Source organism: Eptatretus burgeri, chromosome 11 (genome assembly GCF_056783735.1).
Source record: "Eptatretus burgeri isolate ZD-2024b chromosome 11, Ebu_testis_v1, whole genome shotgun sequence".
NCBI lineage: Eukaryota > Metazoa > Chordata > Myxini > Myxiniformes > Myxinidae > Eptatretus > Eptatretus burgeri.
Genome location: NC_140971.1, coordinates 3,841,216 through 3,865,843, shown reverse-complemented (window position 1 = coordinate 3,865,843; position 24,628 = coordinate 3,841,216). Strand labels below are relative to the sequence as shown.

Sequence of the window (24,628 nt, the reverse complement as noted above, 5' to 3'; positions counted from 1 at the left end):
CCAGGTACATAGCATAGTTTAGAGAGGCAGTCCTTGCACCCAGGTACACACCATAGTTTAGAGAGGCAGTCCTTGCACCCAGGTACACACCATAGCTTAGAGAGGCAGTCCTTGCACCCAGGTACACACCATAGCTTAGAGAGGCAGTCCTTGCACCCAGGTACACACCATAGTTTAGAGAGGCAGTCCTTGCACCCAGGTACACACCATAGTTTAGAGAGGCAGTCCTTGCACCCAGGTACATAGCATAGTTTAGAGAGGCAGTCCTTGCTCCCAGGTACATACCATAGTTTAGAGAGGCAGTCCTTGCTCCCAGGTACATAGCATAGTTTAGAGAGGCAGTCCTTGCTCCCAGGTACATACCATAGTTTAGAGAGGCAGTCCTTGCACCCAGGTACACACCATAGCTTAGAGAGGCAGTCCTTGCACCCAGGTACATAGCATAGTTTAGAGAGGCAGTCCTTGCTCCCAGGTACATACCATAGTTTAGAGAGGCAGTCCTTACACCCAGGTACATAGCATAGTTTAGAGAGGCAGTCCTTGCACCCAGGTACACACCATAGCTTAGAGAGGCAGTCCTTGCACCCAGGTACACACCATAGTTTAGAGAGGCAGTCCTTGCACCCAGGTACATAGCATAGTTTAGAGAGGCAGTCCTTGCACCCAGGTACACACCATAGTTTAGAGAGGCAGTCCTTGCACCCAGGTACACACCATAGTTTAGAGAGGCAGTCCTTGCACCCAGGTACACACCATAGTTTAGAGAGGCAGTCCTTGCACCCAGGTACACACCATAGCTTAGAGAGGCAGTCCTTGCACACAGGTACACACCATAGTTTAGAGAGACAGTCCTTGCACCCAGGTACATAATATAGTTTAGAGAGGCAGTCCTTGCACCCAGGTACACACCATAGCTTAGAGAGGCAGTCCTTGCACACAGGTACACACCATAGTTTAGAGAGGCAGTCCTTGCACCCAGGTACATAATATAGTTTAGAGAGGCAGTCCTTGCACCCAGGTACACACCATAGTTTAGAGAGGCAGTCCTTGCACCCAGGTACACACCATAGCTTAGAGAGGCAGTCCTTGCACCCAGGTACATAGCATAGTTTAGAGAGGCAGTCCTTGCACCCAGGTACACACCATAGCTTAGAGAGGCAGTCCTTGCACCCAGGTACATAGCATAGTTTAGAGAGGCAGTCCTTGCTCCCAGGTACATAGCATAGTTTAGAGAGGCAGTCCTTGCACCCAGGTACACACCATAGCTTAGAGAGGCAGTCCTTGCACCCAGGTACATACCATAGTTTAGAGAGGCAGTCCTTGCTCCCAGGTACATAGCATAGTTTAGAGAGGCAGTCCTTGCACCCAGGTACACACCATAGTTTAGAGAGGCAGTCCTTGCACCCAGGTACACACCATAGCTTAGAGAGGCAGTCCTTGCACCCAGGTACACACCATAGTTTAGAGAGGCAGTCCTTGCACCCAGGTACATAATATAGTTTAGAGAGGCAGTCCTTGCACCCAGGTACACACCATAGTTTAGAGAGGCAGTCCTTGCACCCAGGTACACACCATAGCTTAGAGAGGCAGTCCTTGCACCCAGGTACATAGCATAGTTTAGAGAGGCAGTCCTTGCTCCCAGGTACATACCATAGTTTAGAGAGGCAGTCCTTGCACCCAGGTACATAATATAGTTTAGAGAGGCAGTCCTTGCACCCAGGTACACACCATAGTTTAGAGAGGCAGTCCTTGCACCCAGGTACACACCATAGCTTAGAGAGGCAGTCCTTGCACACAGGTACATAATATAGTTTAGAGAGGCAGTCCTTGCACCCAGGTACACACCATAGTTTAGAGAGGCAGTCCTTGCTCCCAGGTACATAATATAGTTTAGAGAGGCAGTCCTTGCACCCAGGTACACACCATAGTTTAGAGAGGCAGTCCTTGCACCCAGGTACACACCATAGCTTAGAGAGGCAGTCCTTGCACCCAGGTACATAGCATAGTTTAGAGAGGCAGTCCTTGCACCCAGGTACACACCATAGCTTAGAGAGGCAGTCCTTGCACCCAGGTACACACCATAGTTTAGAGAGGCAGTCCTTGCACCCAGGTACACACCATAGCTTAGAGAGGCAGTCCTTGCACCCAGGTACATAGCATAGTTTAGAGAGGCAGTCCTTGCACCCAGGTACACACCATAGTTTAGAGAGGCAGTCCTTGCACCCAGGTACACACCATAGCTTAGAGAGGCAGTCCTTGCACCCAGGTACATAGCATAGTTTAGAGAGGCAGTCCTTGCTCCCAGGTACATAGCATAGTTTAGAGAGGCAGTCCTTGCACCCAGGTACACACCATAGTTTAGAGAGGCAGTCCTTGCACCCAGGTACACACCATAGCTTAGAGAGGCAGTCCTTGCACCCAGGTACATAGCATAGTTTAGAGAGGCAGTCCTTGCTCCCAGGTACATACCATAGTTTAGAGAGGCAGTCCTTGCTCCCAGGTACATAGCATAGTTTAGAGAGGCAGTCCTTGCACCCAGGTACACACCATAGTTTAGAGAGGCAGTCCTTGCACCCAGGTACACACCATAGCTTAGAGAGGCAGTCCTTGCACCCAGGTACACACCATAGCTTAGAGAGGCAGTCCTTGCACCCAGGTACACACCATAGTTTAGAGAGGCAGTCCTTGCACCCAGGTACACACCATAGTTTAGAGAGGCAGTCCTTGCACCCAGGTACATAGCATAGTTTAGAGAGGCAGTCCTTGCTCCCAGGTACACACCATAGTTTAGAGAGGCAGTCCTTGCTCCCAGGTACATAGCATAGTTTAGAGAGGCAGTCCTTGCACCCAGGTACACACCATAGTTTAGAGAGGCAGTCCTTGCACCCAGGTACACACCATAGCTTAGAGAGGCAGTCCTTGCACCCAGGTACACACCATAGCTTAGAGAGGCAGTCCTTGCACCCAGGTACATAGCATAGTTTAGAGAGGCAGTCCTTGCTCCCAGGTACATACCATAGTTTAGAGAGGCAGTCCTTGCTCCCAGGTACATAGCATAGTTTAGAGAGGCAGTCCTTGCACCCAGGTACACACCATAGTTTAGAGAGGCAGTCCTTGCACCCAGGTACACACCATAGTTTAGAGAGGCAGTCCTTGCACCCAGGTACACACCATAGTTTAGAGAGGCAGTCCTTGCACCCAGGTACACACCATAGTTTAGAGAGGCAGTCCTTGCACCCAGGTACACACCATAGCTTAGAGAGGCAGTCCTTGCACCCAGGTACACACCATAGCTTAGAGAGGCAGTCCTTGCACCCAGGTACACACCATAGTTTAGAGAGGCAGTCCTTGCTCCCAGGTACATACCACAGTTTAATGAGGCAGTCCTTGCTCCCAGGTACATACCACAGTTTAATGAGGCAGTCCTCACTGCCAGGTACACACCATAGTTTAGACAGGCAGTCCTTGCTCCCAGGTACATACCACAGTTTAGAGAGGCAGTCCTTGCTCCCAGGTACATACCATAGTTTAGAGAGGCAGTCCTTGCTCCCAGGTACATACCACAGTTTAGAGAGGCAGTCCTTGCTCCCAGGTACATAGCATAGTTTAGAGAGGCAGTCCTTGCTCCCAGGTACATAGCATAGTTTAGAGAGGCAGTCCTTGCTCCCAGGTACATACCACAGTTTAATGAGGCAGTCCTTGCACCCAGGTACATACCATAGCTTAGAGAGGCAGTCCTTGCTCCCAGGTACATACCACAGTTTAGAGAGGCAGTCCTTGCTCCCAGGTACATAGCATAGTTTAGAGAGGCAGTCCTTGCTCCCAGGTACATAGCATAGTTTAGAGAGGCAGTCCTTGCTCCCAGGTACATACCACAGTTTAATGAGGCAGTCCTTGCACCCAGGTACACACCATAGCTTAGAGAGGCAGTCCTTGCACCCAGGTACACACCATAGTTTAGAGAGGCAGTCCTTGCACCCAGGTACATAGCATAGTTTAGAGAGGCAGTCCTTGCACCCAGGTACACACCATAGTTTAGAGAGGCAGTCCTTGCACCCAGGTACATAGCATAGTTTAGAGAGGCAGTCCTTGCACCCAGGTACACACCATAGTTTAGAGAGGCAGTCCTTGCACCCAGGTACACACCATAGTTTAGAGAGGCAGTCCTTGCACCCAGGTACACACCATAGTTTAGAGAGGCAGTCCTTGCACCCAGGTACACACCATAGCTTAGAGAGGCAGTCCTTGCACCCAGGTACACACCATAGCTTAGAGAGGCAGTCCTTGCACCCAGGTACACACCATAGCTTAGAGAGGCAGTCCTTGCACCCAGGTACATAGCATAGTTTAATGAGGCAGTCCTTGCTCCCAGGTACATACCATAGTTTAGAGAGGCAGTCCTTGCTCCCAGGTACATACCACAGTTTAGAGAGGCAGTCCTTGCTCCCAGGTACATAGCATAGTTTAGAGAGGCAGTCCTTGCTCCCAGGTACATAGCATAGTTTAGAGAGGCAGTCCTTGCTCCCAGGTACATACCACAGTTTAATGAGGCAGTCCTTGCACCCAGGTACACACCATAGCTTAGAGAGGCAGTCCTTGCACCCAGGTACATAATATAGTTTAGAGAGGCAGTCCTTGCACCCAGGTACATACCATAGTTTAGAGAGGCAGTCCTTGCACCCAGGTACACACCATAGCTTAGAGAGGCAGTCCTTGCACCCAGGTACATAGCATAGTTTAGAGAGGCAGTCCTTGCACCCAGGTACACACCATAGCTTAGAGAGGCAGTCCTTGCACCCAGGTACATAGCATAGTTTAGAGAGGCAGTCCTTGCTCCCAGGTACATAGCATAGTTTAGAGAGGCAGTCCTTGCACCCAGGTACACACCATAGCTTAGAGAGGCAGTCCTTGCACCCAGGTACATACCATAGTTTAGAGAGGCAGTCCTTGCTCCCAGGTACATAGCATAGTTTAGAGAGGCAGTCCTTGCACCCAGGTACACACCATAGTTTAGAGAGGCAGTCCTTGCACCCAGGTACACACCATAGCTTAGAGAGGCAGTCCTTGCACCCAGGTACACACCATAGCTTAGAGAGGCAGTCCTTGCACCCAGGTACACACCATAGTTTAGAGAGGCAGTCCTTGCACCCAGGTACATAATATAGTTTAGAGAGGCAGTCCTTGCACCCAGGTACACACCATAGTTTAGAGAGGCAGTCCTTGCACCCAGGTACACACCATAGCTTAGAGAGGCAGTCCTTGCACCCAGGTACATAGCATAGTTTAGAGAGGCAGTCCTTGCTCCCAGGTACATACCATAGTTTAGAGAGGCAGTCCTTGCACCCAGGTACATAATATAGTTTAGAGAGGCAGTCCTTGCACCCAGGTACACACCATAGTTTAGAGAGGCAGTCCTTGCACCCAGGTACACACCATAGCTTAGAGAGGCAGTCCTTGCACCCAGGTACATAGCATAGTTTAGAGAGGCAGTCCTTGCACCCAGGTACACACCATAGCTTAGAGAGGCAGTCCTTGCACCCAGGTACACACCATAGTTTAGAGAGGCAGTCCTTGCACCCAGGTACACACCATAGCTTAGAGAGGCAGTCCTTGCACCCAGGTACATAGCATAGTTTAGAGAGGCAGTCCTTGCACCCAGGTACACACCATAGTTTAGAGAGGCAGTCCTTGCACCCAGGTACACACCATAGCTTAGAGAGGCAGTCCTTGCACCCAGGTACACACCATAGCTTAGAGAGGCAGTCCTTGCACCCAGGTACACACCATAGTTTAGAGAGGCAGTCCTTGCACCCAGGTACACACCATAGTTTAGAGAGGCAGTCCTTGCACCCAGGTACATAGCATAGTTTAGAGAGGCAGTCCTTGCTCCCAGGTACATACCATAGTTTAGAGAGGCAGTCCTTGCTCCCAGGTACATAGCATAGTTTAGAGAGGCAGTCCTTGCACCCAGGTACACACCATAGTTTAGAGAGGCAGTCCTTGCACCCAGGTACACACCATAGTTTAGAGAGGCAGTCCTTGCTCCCAGGTACATAGCATAGTTTAGAGAGGCAGTCCTTGCACCCAGGTACACACCATAGTTTAGAGAGGCAGTCCTTGCACCCAGGTACACACCATAGCTTAGAGAGGCAGTCCTTGCACCCAGGTACACACCATAGCTTAGAGAGGCAGTCCTTGCACCCAGGTACATAGCATAGTTTAGAGAGGCAGTCCTTGCTCCCAGGTACATACCATAGTTTAGAGAGGCAGTCCTTGCTCCCAGGTACATAGCATAGTTTAGAGAGGCAGTCCTTGCACCCAGGTACACACCATAGTTTAGAGAGGCAGTCCTTGCACCCAGGTACACACCATAGCTTAGAGAGGCAGTCCTTGCACCCAGGTACACACCATAGCTTAGAGAGGCAGTCCTTGCACCCAGGTACACACCATAGTTTAGAGAGGCAGTCCTTGCACCCAGGTACACACCATAGTTTAGAGAGGCAGTCCTTGCACCCAGGTACATAGCATAGTTTAGAGAGGCAGTCCTTGCTCCCAGGTACATACCATAGTTTAGAGAGGCAGTCCTTGCTCCCAGGTACATAGCATAGTTTAGAGAGGCAGTCCTTGCTCCCCAGGTACATACCATAGTTTAGAGAGGCAGTCCTTGCACCCAGGTACACACCATAGCTTAGAGAGGCAGTCCTTGCACCCAGGTACATAGCATAGTTTAGAGAGGCAGTCCTTGCTCCCAGGTACATACCATAGTTTAGAGAGGCAGTCCTTACACCCAGGTACATAGCATAGTTTAGAGAGGCAGTCCTTGCACCCAGGTACACACCATAGCTTAGAGAGGCAGTCCTTGCACCCAGGTACACACCATAGTTTAGAGAGGCAGTCCTTGCACCCAGGTACATAGCATAGTTTAGAGAGGCAGTCCTTGCACCCAGGTACACACCATAGTTTAGAGAGGCAGTCCTTGCACCCAGGTACACACCATAGTTTAGAGAGGCAGTCCTTGCACCCAGGTACACACCATAGTTTAGAGAGGCAGTCCTTGCACCCAGGTACACACCATAGCTTAGAGAGGCAGTCCTTGCACACAGGTACACACCATAGTTTAGAGAGACAGTCCTTGCACCCAGGTACATAATATAGTTTAGAGAGGCAGTCCTTGCACCCAGGTACACACCATAGCTTAGAGAGGCAGTCCTTGCACACAGGTACACACCATAGTTTAGAGAGGCAGTCCTTGCACCCAGGTACATAATATAGTTTAGAGAGGCAGTCCTTGCACCCAGGTACACACCATAGTTTAGAGAGGCAGTCCTTGCACCCAGGTACACACCATAGCTTAGAGAGGCAGTCCTTGCACCCAGGTACATAGCATAGTTTAGAGAGGCAGTCCTTGCACCCAGGTACACACCATAGCTTAGAGAGGCAGTCCTTGCACCCAGGTACATAGCATAGTTTAGAGAGGCAGTCCTTGCTCCCAGGTACATAGCATAGTTTAGAGAGGCAGTCCTTGCACCCAGGTACACACCATAGCTTAGAGAGGCAGTCCTTGCACCCAGGTACATACCATAGTTTAGAGAGGCAGTCCTTGCTCCCAGGTACATAGCATAGTTTAGAGAGGCAGTCCTTGCACCCAGGTACACACCATAGTTTAGAGAGGCAGTCCTTGCACCCAGGTACACACCATAGCTTAGAGAGGCAGTCCTTGCACCCAGGTACACACCATAGCTTAGAGAGGCAGTCCTTGCACCCAGGTACACACCATAGTTTAGAGAGGCAGTCCTTGCACCCAGGTACATAATATAGTTTAGAGAGGCAGTCCTTGCACCCAGGTACACACCATAGTTTAGAGAGGCAGTCCTTGCACCCAGGTACACACCATAGCTTAGAGAGGCAGTCCTTGCACCCAGGTACATAGCATAGTTTAGAGAGGCAGTCCTTGCTCCCAGGTACATACCATAGTTTAGAGAGGCAGTCCTTGCACCCAGGTACATAATATAGTTTAGAGAGGCAGTCCTTGCACCCAGGTACACACCATAGTTTAGAGAGGCAGTCCTTGCACCCAGGTACACACCATAGCTTAGAGAGGCAGTCCTTGCACCCAGGTACATAGCATAGTTTAGAGAGGCAGTCCTTGCACCCAGGTACACACCATAGCTTAGAGAGGCAGTCCTTGCACCCAGGTACACACCATAGTTTAGAGAGGCAGTCCTTGCACCCAGGTACACACCATAGCTTAGAGAGGCAGTCCTTGCACCCAGGTACATAGCATAGTTTAGAGAGGCAGTCCTTGCACCCAGGTACACACCATAGTTTAGAGAGGCAGTCCTTGCACCCAGGTACACACCATAGCTTAGAGAGGCAGTCCTTGCACCCAGGTACATAGCATAGTTTAGAGAGGCAGTCCTTGCTCCCAGGTACATAGCATAGTTTAGAGAGGCAGTCCTTGCACCCAGGTACACACCATAGTTTAGAGAGGCAGTCCTTGCACCCAGGTACACACCATAGCTTAGAGAGGCAGTCCTTGCACCCAGGTACATAGCATAGTTTAGAGAGGCAGTCCTTGCTCCCAGGTACATACCATAGTTTAGAGAGGCAGTCCTTGCTCCCAGGTACATAGCATAGTTTAGAGAGGCAGTCCTTGCACCCAGGTACACACCATAGTTTAGAGAGGCAGTCCTTGCACCCAGGTACACACCATAGCTTAGAGAGGCAGTCCTTGCACCCAGGTACACACCATAGCTTAGAGAGGCAGTCCTTGCACCCAGGTACACACCATAGTTTAGAGAGGCAGTCCTTGCACCCAGGTACACACCATGGTTTAGAGAGGCAGTCCTTGCACCCAGGTACATAGCATAGTTTAGAGAGGCAGTCCTTGCTCCCAGGTACACACCATAGTTTAGAGAGGCAGTCCTTGCTCCCAGGTACATAGCATAGTTTAGAGAGGCAGTCCTTGCACCCAGGTACACACCATAGTTTAGAGAGGCAGTCCTTGCACCCAGGTACACACCATAGCTTAGAGAGGCAGTCCTTGCACCCAGGTACACACCATAGCTTAGAGAGGCAGTCCTTGCACCCAGGTACATACCATAGTTTAGAGAGGCAGTCCTTGCTCCCAGGTACATAGCATAGTTTAGAGAGGCAGTCCTTGCTCCCAGGTACATACCATAGTTTAGAGAGGCAGTCCTTGCTCCCAGGTACATAGCATAGTTTAGAGAGGCAGTCCTTGCACCCAGGTACACACCATAGTTTAGAGAGGCAGTCCTTGCACCCAGGTACACACCATAGTTTAGAGAGGCAGTCCTTGCACCCAGGTACACACCATAGTTTAGAGAGGCAGTCCTTGCACCCAGGTACACACCATAGTTTAGAGAGGCAGTCCTTGCACCCAGGTACACACCATAGCTTAGAGAGGCAGTCCTTGCACCCAGGTACACACCATAGCTTAGAGAGGCAGTCCTTGCACCCAGGTACACACCATAGTTTAGAGAGGCAGTCCTTGCTCCCAGGTACATACCACAGTTTAATGAGGCAGTCCTTGCTCCCAGGTACATACCACAGTTTAATGAGGCAGTCCTCACTGCCAGGTACACACCATAGTTTAGACAGGCAGTCCTTGCTCCCAGGTACATACCACAGTTTAGAGAGGCAGTCCTTGCTCCCAGGTACATACCATAGTTTAGAGAGGCAGTCCTTGCTCCCAGGTACATACCACAGTTTAGAGAGGCAGTCCTTGCTCCCAGGTACATAGCATAGTTTAGAGAGGCAGTCCTTGCTCCCAGGTACATAGCATAGTTTAGAGAGGCAGTCCTTGCTCCCAGGTACATACCACAGTTTAGAGAGGCAGTCCTTGCTCCCAGGTACACACCATAGTTTAGAGAGGCAGTCCTTGCACCCAGGTACACACCATAGTTTAGAGAGGCAGTCCTTGCACCCAGGTACACACCATAGTTTAGAGAGGCAGTCCTTGCACCCAGGTACACACCATAGCTTAGAGAGGCAGTCCTTGCACACAGGTACACACCATAGTTTAGAGAGGCAGTCCTTGCACACAGGTACACACCATAGTTTAGAGAGGCAGTCCTTGCACCCATGTACATAGCATAGTTTAGAGAGGCAGTCCTCACTGCCAGGTACACACCATAGTTTAGAGAGGCAGTCCTTGCTCCCAGGTACATACCATAGTTTAGAGAGGCAGTCCTCACTGCCAGGTACACACCATAGTTTAGAGAGGCAGTCCTTGCTCCCAGGTACATACCATAGTTTAGAGAGGCAGTCCTCACTGCCAGGTACACACCATAGTTTAGAGAGGCAGTCCTTGCTCCCAGGTACATACCATAGTTTAGAGAGGCAGTCCTCACTGCCGGGTGCACACTACAGCTTCCAGTGGAAGTCCTGGCTTTCAGGTACACGCACCAAACCTTACGGGGTCAATTGTGTTGCCAGCTCAGGCTTCTGCATGAGATTACTTCATTACTAATTATGAGCATTGATTGGATCAAACAAACTGCCTTTCTGAAAACACCTCGGATTTAACCAGCTGACATGTTTGTACGTGGTGCAGGGCAAGAAGAAGAGGAAAGGTGAATTTGTCCCGTATCGGGATTCGGTGCTGACGTGGTTGTTACGAGAAAACCTTGGTGAGGAAATCGGACATAACGGGGATTATCTCACAGAATCTCACTCCGTCGAATCCCTCATCAATGGATGAACTCGTGTGTTTGGAGCTTGTGTGGATCTGTGTAATTATCCGATGATATAATTATCTTCTTGGATTATCAAGAAAACGTTTCTGAGCTAGCTGAGATAACAAAGCAAAGGTAGATTATTGAGCTAGCGTATCATTTGATTAGGACTGCTGTTTGCCTGGTTACCGAGGGTCTATCTCCGCAGGTGGTAACTCAAGAACGGCCATGATCGCTGCGCTCAGTCCGGCCGATATCAACTTTGATGAAACACTAAGCACGCTGCGGTAAATCCCTCGCAATTTTGGACTTTATTCTTTTGTTTATTCTGAAATGGATCCATCGTTATAATATCCATGGTTATAACTTGTCAGCCATGATGTTGCCCTTATTTGGCATCTCCTCCTTTGAATGTTTTTTTTATCACCGACCCGTTACCCTCGTTCGTGTCCCATTTCTGTACCTGGTGTGAGGGAGATAGGCCTGTCGATGAGGTTTGTGTAGTATGGAAAGTTGCGTGTGCATTTGGTGAGTGAATCGCACGTGCTCTGGGGGAATCAAACCAGGAACACAATACTTGTTCTTGATAGTTATGCTGACCGGGCGAAGCAGATCAAGTGCAATGCCGTCGTAAACGAGGACCCCAACTCGCGGCTCATCCGTGAGCTCAAGGAGGAGGTGGCTCGTCTGCGGGACCTTCTGCGCTCACAGGGCCTCGGAGATGTCGTGGACAGTAAGTGTCGTGGCTCCCACAATCGCTGCCTTTTAATCACTACCTCGACCTCAGCCCTTAGTCATGCACTCTCGTTGTTGGGCAGCGTCTCTTGATGCGTGCCACCTCCGGTCAGGCTCATTCTCTACCAAAACTGGTCCCCTGTTTTCACGATTCTCATGTGTCTGCTCATTAGGGAATGATGATTTGGTTGTAACTTTTATAATTATCACTTTTGAATGTGTGTGGTTTCTAACTGTAGGCAGTTACTTGTTAACCACTGAGTGGGAATGCTCAGTTTTCCACAATGATTAGTACATTTTGTTTGTTTGTTGTTGTTGTCGTTGGTATAATTTAAGATTAGGTAATAATTTGAGGATCACTTTGAAATACCAGCGATGATGCGAAATTTTTTCTGATATGACAACGTAAACTCTATATTCCTCACCTCAGACATCAAAGACCTTGAGAACAATAACTATGAACAACTGCTGGCCGGCTCTGAAGTGAAAGCGCGGGATCGAGCGCGAGGGGAACCGGCAACAGGGAGCTCGCTAATCGGCGAACCCACGACCGGGTCTCCCGAGGCTGCGCAGCGACTCCAGCAGAAGATCTTATCATCACCGGGAACTGGGGAAGCCATCGAGAGGCTCAAGGTTTGACGAGCCAGCCCAGTTGTCTGCGAATGCTTGGCGTATGAGTCTCTGAAAACAGCGCCGTGGTTCACGTGTTTCCAACACGCCTAAATCTTCAGCTTCTCAAACTAGTCCGGATCCAGTGACGGACTGGGACTGAAAATCAGCCCAGGTATTTGTAAGCACACCGGCCAAAATTTTGGGCTGCAAGCAATTTGTTAATTAATTTTTTTTTTTTTTTCAAGCTTTGTTTTAAAGGCGAATTCAACGTACCACGTCTCAGCTAAAAGAAGTTATGGTCTTGGTATCAACAGTTGTACGTATAGCGATACCGAAATAAACATGCTGAATTGTTGAACAGGGTTAACCTCGACTCGTTGAGTAAAAATCTTGAAATTTGTTGTTCGATAAACTTGGGACGTGTCACGTATTAGCGTGATTTGGCCCAGTTGGGCTGGTCCAAAGAACGTATGGGCTGGCGAGGAAGGATCTTTGGGGCTGTCGAATATGGGAGTTAGTGCCAATTGAGAGAGCAAATAAGCAATGAAGTGGTACAAATCAGATGTAATAAAAAAAAAAACTTATAATACGAGGACCGCATTGTGTTACCACCACATATATATCGATATATGATTGGGGCGGCTGAGATTATCCATTTCGAAAGAAAAAGAAGATTTTAATCCACTGATTTTAGCAAGAAGCAAGAGTCTCGGGAGACGTTTCACCCGCTTCACAGCAGGCTTCCTCGGGCCAATAGACCCTATTGATTGTGCCATCCATCAGTTGGACGTTAATATGGGACCCGTCCTGGTGGATGTTAAAGATCCCACTTGTGTTTCGTGAAGAGGGGGCGAGTTATTACCGGCACCCTTGAACAAATTCACAATCTGAATGACTTCTAAGAAGGCAATAACAAACCACCCAAAGCTCCTTGCGATGATACTGCCACGGCAGCGCTGAAGCTGCGTGTGCAGAGCATGGACGTGAGTGAGAAAGACAGGCAGGAGGTGATAGATTGACGTGCGTCATGTGCGGACTCTGTACGTGATGCGTTTTCCACATCAATTTCCAGGATGGCTCAATTCAGGTGAACATAAATGTGACGTCACATGTTGCACGTCTGATTCCCCCCTTTAGGATTCTTTCCTTGAAAGCCAAAGTTTGGAAGTTGCAATAACTTGACTAGAATTTCTAAACTGTGAATCCATATTTGATTTCACAGTTTGAAAGTTGTTGCTCGGTTATTTTTGAGGTGTATACTGTCGATGAACCGATACCCCACCCTAGACTCAAGCAGTGAACACTGCCCCGTGGCTCGTGTGATGACGTCATTCGTACAAGCGCCATACTTGTTAAAGCACACTTTGAGAAGTTGTGCGTTTGCAGACGTGAAAGTGTGTGTGCAGAATGAATCCTATTAAATCCTTTTATATGGTACAGTGCTCGCATCATGTGATGCAGCGGTGCGCGCTAATGTATTTGGAACCTGCCGTGGTATGCGGTGGTGTATTTATTGCATGTGGACATGCGGGCATTGCCTTTGCAGGAGTCCGAAAAAATAATCGCCGAGTTGAATGAGACTTGGGAAGAGAAGTTGCGGCGTACGGAAGCAATCCGTACTGCCAGGTGAGGCCGCCGTGTACATACCGCAGTTGTGATGCCACACATACACACCACACACCACAGTTGCATTGCCTAATGTACACGGTTGTGCCACGGTTGTGCCTCTGTGTACACACCATGCTGCCATATATGCACCACACATTTGGTGTCAATCCTTCCTGCTTAGTACACACCACACCTTTTGGAGGCAATGCTCATTGCCATGAATATGTGGGCACTTTGTACTGCCAGGTGCACACAATGGCATGCAGAGGCATTCAGCACTGCTGGGAACAAATCACGATGTGTGGAAGTGCACACATGATGCGAGAAATGTAATCGGAGCAAGAGGTGGACCTCATGGCGTGGTTAACCCTCCACTGAGCTCATTGATGGAGTTGACGATAAATGGTGGTGGTTTGATGAAACGAGAGGTTTCTGAACACGATCCATGTGCCAGAAATCTAGGAAGGAAGTTGTACATCATGCTGGTGTTTATGTTCTTCTCTTCATACCCATAACCCCAATGTTTGTCACCGACGATGTTCTCTTGCCATTTCAGGGAGGCATTGCTGGCTGAGATGGGTGTTGCCATAAGAGAAGATGGTGGAACCCTTGGCGTTTTCTCTCCCAAAAAGGTGTAATCATTGAGATGTGTTGTATTGTTGCTTTATTGGTGGTCATGCGCATGCAGTCTTTTGTGTCGGAAACATTTATCTGGTTGTCTTGTCCGAAATCATGAGTGAAGGATCTCAGGTATGCTCGTAAAGAATCGGATTCCCTTTCTTGGTTTCGCATTTGTTTGATCCCCTTTGGGTAGTGGTCCAGAGAGTTACACCTCGTGGAGGTTTCTGCCCCGTTAATACGGGGTACCCAAGTCTGGAGTCTGCACTGTGAAAACAACGCAGGTGATGGTGTCCGACACAACACCTAACGTGATGCTGGAACATCAAGACACCACACCGGCCTCTTGGTCCAACCATTTAACAACGGTGTGGAAGTTTGTCCCTTGTCTCCAAAGACGAATAAAGATCGAGTTCAGTTCTCCGGTTACGATAGTTCATGTCATGAAGAATGAGTACACCATAGACGACCACAACCATCACGAAAAACAGTTGTGTGCTGGCTGTCCTACTGTTTGCACCACTCTAAGCTAACTCTGTGTGTGCCATCCGCATGATCCTTTACAGACTCCTCACCTTGTCAACCTCAATGAAGATCCTCTCATGTCAGAATGTCTCCTGTACTACATTAAAGATGTGATCACCAGGTACGTCCGTGCAGTGCCGTTTGGTATCGTCCCAGCTCCAAGCCTCGGAATGCCTGTCCTACCTGGTGACAGTAGTAAATGAGAAATTAAATGTGTTATTTGACTTGCTCACGCACATGTGCCATTTGTGAGCTACGCTGGTACCCCGTGTGTTTGTGCTTCCCTGAGGGCATGTGACGTTCGCTGTGTGAGGTGCATGTATTGCACATCTTCGTAAGTTCAGTGCCTCATGGTTTGTTTGATTTGGCAGTACGGGTCACATGTATCTGTGTCGCTGTCGGTGTCACTGTGAGCCTTGTGAGTCATTCGTATGTTTATGTAATGGTGTTGAACCACGCGTGTGCTTTCCGTGGTGTGTTCAGGGTGGGCAGGGAGGAAGCTGAGATGAGGCAGGACATTGTATTGAGTGGGGAATGCATTCAGGACCAGCATTGCTGCTTCCATTGCAAACCAGACGGAGAGACAGGTGGGGAGACATGCAGAGATCTGTACGTGCACGACGCGTCGTGTAGACGTGTTCCTTCTCATGGTGGAAACATTGTGCATTAATTGGAGCCAGGTGAGCGGTGTTCCTTTTGTTCTGAGGTTGAGAAGGTTGTTTTGTGTGTCTTTCTCGTAGTTGAGGTGTTCCTTGAAGCTATTCCTGGAGCCAAGGTGTTCGTGAACGGGCGACAAGTCGAGGAGGCGGTTACACTTCGCTCAGGTAAATACTTCCCGGGTACCCACCACTCAAGTGCTGCCCTTCTCACCTTCTCCAAAACGTCCATTCTCTCAGAACTCCTCGAGCACCTTTCTCACAACTTTTTTCCTCCAGAGTCTAAGGCTCATGGAAGAGCTCTCACACACAAAGTACACACACGCCCACACGTGCAGACAGAGATACCAGACCACACAGCTCTTGACTTTTAACATGAGAGCAAACAGAGCGGGTGACCTTGGGGAAAGGAACTTCCTGGTGCACGGTGGGTGCCCGCGACACCATTTTGTGACGTCACCTTCTCTCTGCGTGTCACTGAGGCATTTTAAATAGAAATCCCCCCCATCCACCCCCGTTCGCCTCCCCTCCAACCCCAGAAGATTGTCCATGCTCTGACCTCTAGGAATCGGTGTAAAACGAGAAAGCAGCACATAACGTTTTTAATCTTTGGTACAACTCTGCCAGGGTCAGAATCCAACCCGCACTGGCCAGCGACCACAATTCCATTGAGGAATGTATTCACAAAGCTCACGTGAATGCTTCCTGACCTCTTGTACGTACAAGCTGACCCATGATGCACATCGTGCACAAGGTCGACGCATGTCCCTTGAAGTAATTTACAGAGTTGAGTCTTTTCGTTTAGTCGTGGTGTTGTTATTAAACTTTTGGTTGAATCTGGTGAACATACTGTTGCGGCCACGGGTACCGAGACACCAGCTTGTCACTCAGGGGGATTAATCCCCGGTTGTCCTCGGAAGAGCCGGACCTGGGGCCACCACTCACAATTAACGTTGTGGTACGTTGGGTTGTTTTAGAACCACGAACGCCACTTAGTTAACCACGAGTTCCAGTGTCCGCCGTCTAATTATTCCGTTTAACTATAGGTCACGTTGTTTCCTGAGCGAGGAGGGCGCCCTCGACAAAGCACCGATGTTATCTCGATTAGATTTTAATTAGGGCGGCCGAGCGTTTTAACCGCTGGTGCGTGCCGACTATTTTTGGTCAAATCTGTGGTAATTACCTCCCCCTCTATCGAGGTTCGTACAATGCTCGACCAATGGAAGGAAAGGACAAACACGGACAGGTTGGAAATGGACAAATAATTTATTAATAATAAAATAAATAAATAAAAAGAACTTTTTATTTTCTGAGGTAAATAAAGGAATAAATTTCAAAGCAAAATCAATCAAAATGCCAGGAAAGTGACAAAGAGCAGATGCTTATCGGGGGTTGACTTACTTACAGCTACAAGGGTACCCAGCAGATCCTTCTGGGGGGGGGGAGTGGGGGGGAGAAGAGTCGTCTCGCTCACCAGAGAGTTGTTGTCTGTGAAGTGAAAACGTCCTGAAATGCGTGCGTGCGTGTCACGTCCATCGTCAGCACCCAGCCTTGCCAATGCACCCTCTCGCGAACAACCTTGAATGCCAATCGACCTTTGGGAGGGCACCGAGATCGTCTGTCACGGGTTTAGACCCTGGTGCTGCGACACAGGCAGCTTCTCACACTTCACGAAACTGGTGACGTCCAGTGACCCACACGGTCCGTCGGTGACCGACCCGCGCCTCACACGTTGGTGTGACCGACCCGCGCCTCACACGTTGGTGACCGACCCGTACCTCACTCGTTGTCGGCGCTGCCCACACCCACATGTGCACCATACGCTCGCTTCCTCAAGCACTGGGAAGGACAAATTGTCTCGTTGTTGGCGCTGGTCAGACACCCACACGCGCACCCCACGCTCGCTTGCTCACTTCTTGCTCGCTTATCTTTTCCTTTTTTTGCGCCCTTACACCCGCTTATTGCTTGCTTCTCGCGCTTACTTCTCTCGCTTTCTTTTTGGCTCGCTTGCCCTCTCGCTTTCTTCTCCCTCCCTGGCTTTCTTCCTCGTTCCTCTTCTCCCTCCTCTTACTTCTCTCGCCTCAGAACGGACCCCCACTTGCGCACGGGTACCATGGCGACCTGTGCGCTCCAAAAAAAGGCGGGCATTGGCGCTCGCGAAAAAACATGTGCAAAAACGTTGCTGAGGAAAAATAAGGGCGCAAATAATTACACCTGTGCTTTCAGTGTATACTTTATTTAATTAATCTTAGTAATTATTGTTCTCGGTGTTTTCAGCATCCCCCCCATTAATTATTTATTTCTTTTTATTTTATGCAATCATTTTATTCAGATGTGGAATTTCAATTTCATTTGCTGATGTCGAAAAATCATTCAATTGTCATTAATTACAATTATCACAACGGTATAATACAACCGCCAACGCCGATTGATATTTTTACCTCCGCCACCGAATGTCAATGGAGGTTATGTTTTCACCCCTGTCTGTTTGTCTGTCTGTCTGTGAGCACGATATCTCAAAAAGCTATGGACAGATTCGGACGAAACAGGGTGGACAAGTTGGATAGGTGACGAGAACAAGCTGATTCGATTTTGGTTCAGGTCCGAATCCAGATCCAGCCTATCGGTGAGATACAAAAGGTAAACCGTTGAGCCTGGCAGAGGTATGCGCTCTACCGAGCGCTGTTCTGGGTTTTTATTTTTTTATAAAACAGAAACTGGACACGCAGACAAAGGACATGTCTAACACGTACCCATCCATTGGGACCAGACTCTGTGCAGAGCGTTGGTGCTGCCTAAGCAGTCTCCTGGGCTATTGGGAACAATCCTGGACGGGTCGCCACTCCGACATAGTATACCAGCATGCTGGCACTCATTTTGCCGACCTCGGAAGGATGACTGCAGAGTCAACCCCACCTGGTATTAATTAAACAGCTGAGCGGGATTTGAACTCAGGATCCTAGGATCCCAAGCCCATCACTCGAACCATGAAGCCAACACCAGGCAGGCAGACATACCCATGACAACCCAACATGTGCCAAGAAATGCCTAGTGAGCCCGATTAGTGGTGGATTCGTGTGTTAACGGTTGCTGATGTACATTTCAATGTTTTTCCTGTGCTTCCCTGAGGGCAGCATGAGCAGAACAGAGTGTGAAATGGTCTCACTCAGACTCTTGTTTTTGTTCTCCTGTGTTCTCTTATTAATCTCGCAAGATAAATATGATGTAGTTCCCACCTTACCAATCTTGAAACACTGACAACCGGTTTATGTGCAGCTTTGTTCCTCCACATTTGTATTTTAACCTCATGGCGTTTCTCCCACTGTTTCTCCGGTTCTCTTCTTCAACCGTTGTCTTCACCCCTCCTAGGAACTCGCATCATTCTTGGCACCAATCACGTGTTCCGCTTCACGCATCCCGAGCAGGCAAGGATCGAACGCGAAGCGGGCCGCGAAGCCGGACGTGACGCGGAGACGCCGGGGGAGCCAGCAGATTGGGCATTTGCTCAACGCGAGCTTCTGGATAAACAGGGCATTGACATGAACATTGAGATGGAGAGACGGTCAGCACACCTTCCCGTCCTCTCCATATTGTGTGACGTGCTGAGCATGTTGAGGTGCTGGGGTACTGTAAATGAAAACACAAATCATACGAGAGAAGAGAAAGATGGAGAGATAGGGATCACCACCAACTACAACAACCGTGTCGGTCAGGCAGTTGTTCTAGCTGGTGGTGATTTCACTCTCGATGCATGAATCCTCCCAACTTCGTGCTCTTTTTCATGGACCTAAAACACAACAAGGATTTGTTTTTTGATGGCGTTATTCCACGTGTTACAGTTTACAGGAAATGGAGATACAGTACAAGCGGGACAAGGAAGAAGCAGTACAACTCCTGGAGAAGCAAAGACAGGTGAAAAGTGACATGTAATGCATTACTAGATCTTTACCTGTCACCTGCTTGTATTCCTCATTTGTAATCGGCTGCATTTGACCTCAGCTGCACACCTGCCCCCATATTTACGACACCGTCATCTCTGGTACAATGTGCCTCACAGGTGTATGAAAACCGACTGATGGAGCTGCAAAAGCAAATGGAGACCCAATCATCGGGGCCAGATGAGGAGGACGACGAAGAAGATGTGAATGCTGAGGATGATGAGGTGCAAGATGGTCAGTTGTGCTTCCTTATTTTGTATCGTTCGTCATCTTTCTCTCGTTTTACGCTTGCTATCGTTTAATGTGTGGAGACAACACTGATAGGAAATGGGATTGCTATGATTGGAGGTTCTTCGAACTCTGTACAGATGCAGCGGTACAGGCATTGCTAGTCGTGCTGCAGGACATATGACGTCATTGGTGGTGGGTGATGAAAATGTTTGAGTGAGACGAGTTCTCTGCCTCTGTATCCAGTGCCCTGGACGGAAAGGGAGTGGTGGCTGGCAAGCGTAGCGGCACATCGCTGGCTCAGGTATCGCTTCACCTCGCTAAGGGATGCATTGTGGGGAAATGCTTGGCTGCTCAAGGAGGCAAATGCCATCAGCGTGGAACTGCATAAAAAGGCAAGGCACCCTTCGCACAATTCTTTTGTTTTTATACATTACCCGTCCATCAATTTCTTTTTTATTATTATTACTATTTCTTCTCAGATTTGGTCTCTATCCCTGTGAACCCCGTGGCATCTCCTGCCCCTGTGCTCATCCATACAGGTAGAGTTCCAGTTTGTGCTTCTTTCTGAAACCCATTACTCCCCGTTACCCCCGGGGCTGCGTACATGCGCCCCGCGAAGTGGATCGGTCGGCAACAAATGTATCGGAGGAAAAACTGCATCCCAGCTTTCCAGAGGGCCAGTTGTGGTTGTAGAGGTTACCGACCGTCAAAATGGAGCCACACACCACTGGACACTCGAAAAGCTAAGGTGGGATTACACGACATGCTGTATTTGTCCATTTGTCCCTCCCATAATTTGTATCCTTGATTCTGTCTATATTTTGTCTGTCTCTTTTGTTTGTTGGTTTTCCTGACTTGGAATATTGTAATTACAAAAAAGGCCTCCCTTGTTCTTGTGTTTTTGTTTTTTTTTTAACCTCAAGTATTTTGTGGTTTTGTAGACCACTTACATCATGCTTCTCCATACGTTTGTTCGTCCCAGGCACCGTTTGGATCAGATGCGTATGGAGTACATACAGGCAGGTGATTTGGCACTGGCTGGGTGTGAATCTGGTGGCTGTGGGGTCGAGGAAGTGAAAGAGTTGGAGAGGAGCGAAATCACTGCCGGAGACCCTTTCTATGATCGCTTTCCTTGGTTTCGAATGGTGGGAAGGTACCCAGTGGTCCATTTCCTCGTCTATCTATTTTTTGTTGTTGTTGTCCCCATACATGTTGTGAGTAGATATGCACGGGCCTTCGTGTTGATGTCCAACCTACCCCTTTGTGCTTTCCCTCCTATTCTTTCCCCTTTTCTGCCTCCCCCCCCCCCAATTCCCCCAACCCCAACACCACCTTCACATCTCTCAATCAGTTTCCCCACCTTTCTTTGGGCAGCACCAAGGCCTGGTCGTTGAGGCCTGAGCCGGCAGGAGTGGAGCTTGGCCAAATGGCTCTAGGTCCTAGTGGTCAAGCTAAACGCGGCCTCCACTGGGACCTGGATACCCGTCACCCTTTCGTTTACCAGCCACCATGTTTCCTGCCGATCGGCAGGTCGGTGGTGGCTGGGGATTGGTGGTGGGGCTAAGGCCGAATTGTGCGTCATCGGCAAAATAATAGTTGATGGGGGCTCTAGTTTTAGGTGGAAATGGACAGATATGCCGTGACAGATCTGTCTTATGGCTGTAGTTGCTGCGTCGGTATAACATGGACTTGTGGTTGGTGGTGGTCTTTGCTTATTGCTTGGCAGTTGAGGTTGGATCTGGTGGCTTTGGCAAAGCGTGCATTATTGGGAGCATGACTGCCTGCTGTTGACATGGAACACAGACAGATGTCATTTTTCTTCTCATTCCCTTCTGGATTTATCCTCATAATTCCTCACGACACCACAGGGCCTTTGTACATCTTGGACACCTCCTGTATGGGGTGCCGTTGCTACATCGAGTCTCCATCGTCAGTGAGAAAGGAGATGTCCGTGGTTTCCTGCGGGTTGCTGTGCAACCTATCTCTGGTACCTGTACCCGTTGGAATGATAACTGTGGGGTACCACAAGTTGTAGGACTAAATCGTGGCAATAAAGAGACAAGGGAGACACTGTATTTAGGAGCAGTCAATGGACACTGAGCATAATTGATGAGCTTTGTATAAATTATGGAGAGGAGGTTGCACAAATGGTGAAGACGTAGAAGAGTGAAATGGAGCTGGTACTGATGGTGAGTAGGATAATACTCGTGCTTTTCCACCAGAAAATGATGATGTGCCAGATTATGGAGTGGGGGTCAAGCAGTCGAGCATGGTGCATGTTTCGTTCACTGACAGCTGCTTGGATGAGGTGAGCCATTGATTTCCTCCAAAACTGCTTTGTGTGGTTTGTGTGCTTTGCGATGATGATGATGCGAGTACGAGCTGGCCTGTGATGTTACTATCGGCCTTAGAGGAACATTTATATATGGGTGATAATGCTCATGGAAGAGCTGAGTAGTAGAGGGTTGACAGACACATTCACAGTAGCGAAGCGGAGAAGCGGGCAGACATGAGATGGCTTCGGCAAAGATAGACAGAACATAAAAATCGATTAACAGTTTGGGATAATACGATGGTGAGATGGAAACGAACAGAAGGGATGAGCAAGGCTGAGTAGAAGCTGCAATTCGGTTCCACAGATTGGACAAATGAGTGATGAAAGAGCGAAGGTAAGCAAGCACCCTGGGTTTGGGGAGGCAAACAAAAAGGTAGTCGTCGTCGTTTTTGTTGGTTAGCCCCTCTCAGTTCTGCTTGAACAGGCCCGTGGCTCAGAGATAGCCAACGGATCTCCCGGGAGTGACCGAAAGGTCCCTCGCGTCAAAGATGCCGTGTATTGCCTTTGTGGAGCCAGGGCCACGCAGACTTCCACCACCCCGATCAAGTAGTTGCAAAAGGGGTTTGTCCAATCAAGAGGTGCACAAGGGGGGCTGATAACAGAGAGGCAGGTGGCACAATACCATAAAAATGGATACTAGAAAAAAAGATAGGCCGCTGACCTTTCTGTGGTTGGAGTTCAACATTTCCTGCACCTCCTAGATGTAGAGATGATCCTCGAAGCTTTTGATTCCAGCACGTCCTCTGTTCTTGCGTATGGCAGCTTGGCTGCCAAGTAGCTATCATTTCTTAGAGCACGACTGTGCCGCTGATGCTGTGCCTCTCTACCAGTACACCGGTACTCATTTTGCCAACCTCGGAAGGATGACTGGCTGAGTCAACCCCACCAGGCGTTAATTCAGTGGCCAACGGGGCTCAAACTCAGGACCTTAAGATCCCAAGCCAGCCACCCTAACCACTAAGCCAACACCAGGCTTATTCCACCGTGTCAAGAGGTGCCAAACGGGACATGAAGACTCCAGCACAAGGTACACAGCTCCTGGTCCGTCGCACTTCACATAAGTGAAGACCTGAGGAGCACCGAGAAATGGATTACCGTTGTGAAGGATATGGATTTGGCATCTGTTGTTCGAGTCAATTTTTGATATGGGGGTACCTGTAGCACATATTGACAAATTGTGAAGTCACAGAGCACCATATACCGGACATCAAAGTTCCAAAATGAAAGGCACCACCATCTCGCATTGCTGCCCAATTTGGCAAAAGGCTCAGGCCCGATAGGAATTGGTGGTGCCTTCGATGCCTAATTTGGATCTTCACAACTACATGACAGCTTCGAGCTATACCGGTTGGAGATGGCAGCTATACAAGTTGAAGGTACCTTCCGGTTTGAACATGGATCTTCTCACACGACGACCGGTTTTATTATTTGTGGAAGTCAGAGGTTTGGTCACAGAACACGAACGTGGGGAATTGTCAAATGATCATTCATCGATTAGCCTGGTGTTGGCTCAGTGGTTAGGGTGGTGACTTGGGATCCTAGAGTCCTGAATTTGAGCCGTGTTGGCCGCTGAATTAACGCCAGGGGGGGGGGGGGGTTGACTCAGCCCGTCATCCTTCCGAGGTCGGCAAAATGAGTACCGGTGTACTGGTAATAGGGGTCGCTGCATCAGCGGCATAGCCGCGTCCCGAACCAGTGATGCAACCAGCCGCCAAAAGGCTGCACTCGAAAGGGGGAAATTCAAAGATTGTGAGTCTATGTTGTGTTATCATAGAGCAGTGTTGAATTTGTTTATTAATTTGTCCAATTCTGGTTTACCACGTGAAACGTGAACCTTGTTCCGGTGTTTATTCAGCTAATATCCAAGGTCCTGTCATTCGTGCAGGAAACCCCTGATGAGCTTTGCTTTGACGGCACGAATGGCCAACGTCATAGGCCGAGGAGACTTGGCATGCCGGTTGTGATGCTCACCAAGGACATGTTTGTAGATGGTAATCGATGGACTGACATAATTACAAGAATTTCAATTACATTCTCGTTGTTGTTGTTGTTGTTGTCGTTTCCAGGTTGATCCATTCTCCATTTCCCTGGATACCTTTTCGTCTCGAGAAGAGCTGCGGGTGGTGGAGGGTGAAGGCCAACCACCGGAGAGACAAGAGAAGCATGCGTTGAACGAAGCGACCTCGCAAGGGCTGAGCGACAAATGTAATGGAGATGCAAAGAATAGGCCAGAAAGGAATGACGAGGTCGTGGAACAGAGGGACCTCATCGACGATGCCCATCTCGAGGAGAATGATGGTGAAGACAAAGATACCATTGATGCTAACATTTGGTTGGAGGAAAACCAACGAAGGCAGGAAGTAAAAGGTGACCTTGAAAAAGACAATGTTGAAGTGAATGACGGGACATTACAACTTGACCAGCGGTTTGCATTTCGAGTTACCGTCCTTCAAGCCGTCGGAATATCTACAGAATTTGCTGACATCTTCTGTCAGTTTAAGTGAGTGTTCTCTCGTCCTCACTCGGCCTTTCGCTCTCTCTCCCTGTCCCTCATGTTCACACCTGGTTGAAACGTAATGGGTTTGGTTCGTTCTGGGCGTGTTTGGTTCCCGCAGCTTCATTCACCGGCAGGACGAATGCTTTTCGACGGAGCCTCTGAAGAATGCAGGAAGG

At 49.0% G+C, this 24,628-nt stretch overlaps 1 protein-coding gene across 7 annotated transcripts in view; it reads left to right on the top strand.

Annotated features, from left to right (window-relative positions):
- Window positions 1–24,628, top strand: part of LOC147016332 (kinesin-like protein KIF1A) — a 108,178-nt gene that overhangs the window by 47,748 nt on the left and 35,802 nt on the right. For all 7 annotated transcript variants that reach the window (XM_085847737.1, XM_085847738.1, XM_085847740.1 and 4 more), the window contains 19 exons: window positions 10,577–10,652; window positions 10,906–10,984; window positions 11,288–11,430; window positions 11,863–12,065; window positions 13,591–13,670; window positions 14,209–14,284; window positions 14,837–14,916; window positions 15,279–15,382; window positions 15,536–15,619; window positions 18,821–19,013; window positions 19,291–19,363; window positions 19,509–19,623; window positions 19,864–20,012; window positions 20,160–20,368; window positions 20,603–20,773; window positions 21,489–21,607; window positions 21,843–21,928; window positions 24,022–24,455; window positions 24,571–24,628. The exon at window positions 24,571–24,628 is cut by the window's right edge and continues 33 nt beyond it. In XM_085847737.1, coding sequence (XP_085703863.1) covers window positions 10,577–10,652; window positions 10,906–10,984; window positions 11,288–11,430; window positions 11,863–12,065; window positions 13,591–13,670; window positions 14,209–14,284; window positions 14,837–14,916; window positions 15,279–15,382; window positions 15,536–15,619; window positions 18,821–19,013; window positions 19,291–19,363; window positions 19,509–19,623; window positions 19,864–20,012; window positions 20,160–20,368; window positions 20,603–20,773; window positions 21,489–21,607; window positions 21,843–21,928; window positions 24,022–24,455; window positions 24,571–24,628 — 2,532 coding nt within the window. The remainder of the gene's footprint in view (window positions 1–10,576; window positions 10,653–10,905; window positions 10,985–11,287; window positions 11,431–11,862; window positions 12,066–13,590; window positions 13,671–14,208; window positions 14,285–14,836; window positions 14,917–15,278; window positions 15,383–15,535; window positions 15,620–18,820; window positions 19,014–19,290; window positions 19,364–19,508; window positions 19,624–19,863; window positions 20,013–20,159; window positions 20,369–20,602; window positions 20,774–21,488; window positions 21,608–21,842; window positions 21,929–24,021; window positions 24,456–24,570) is intronic.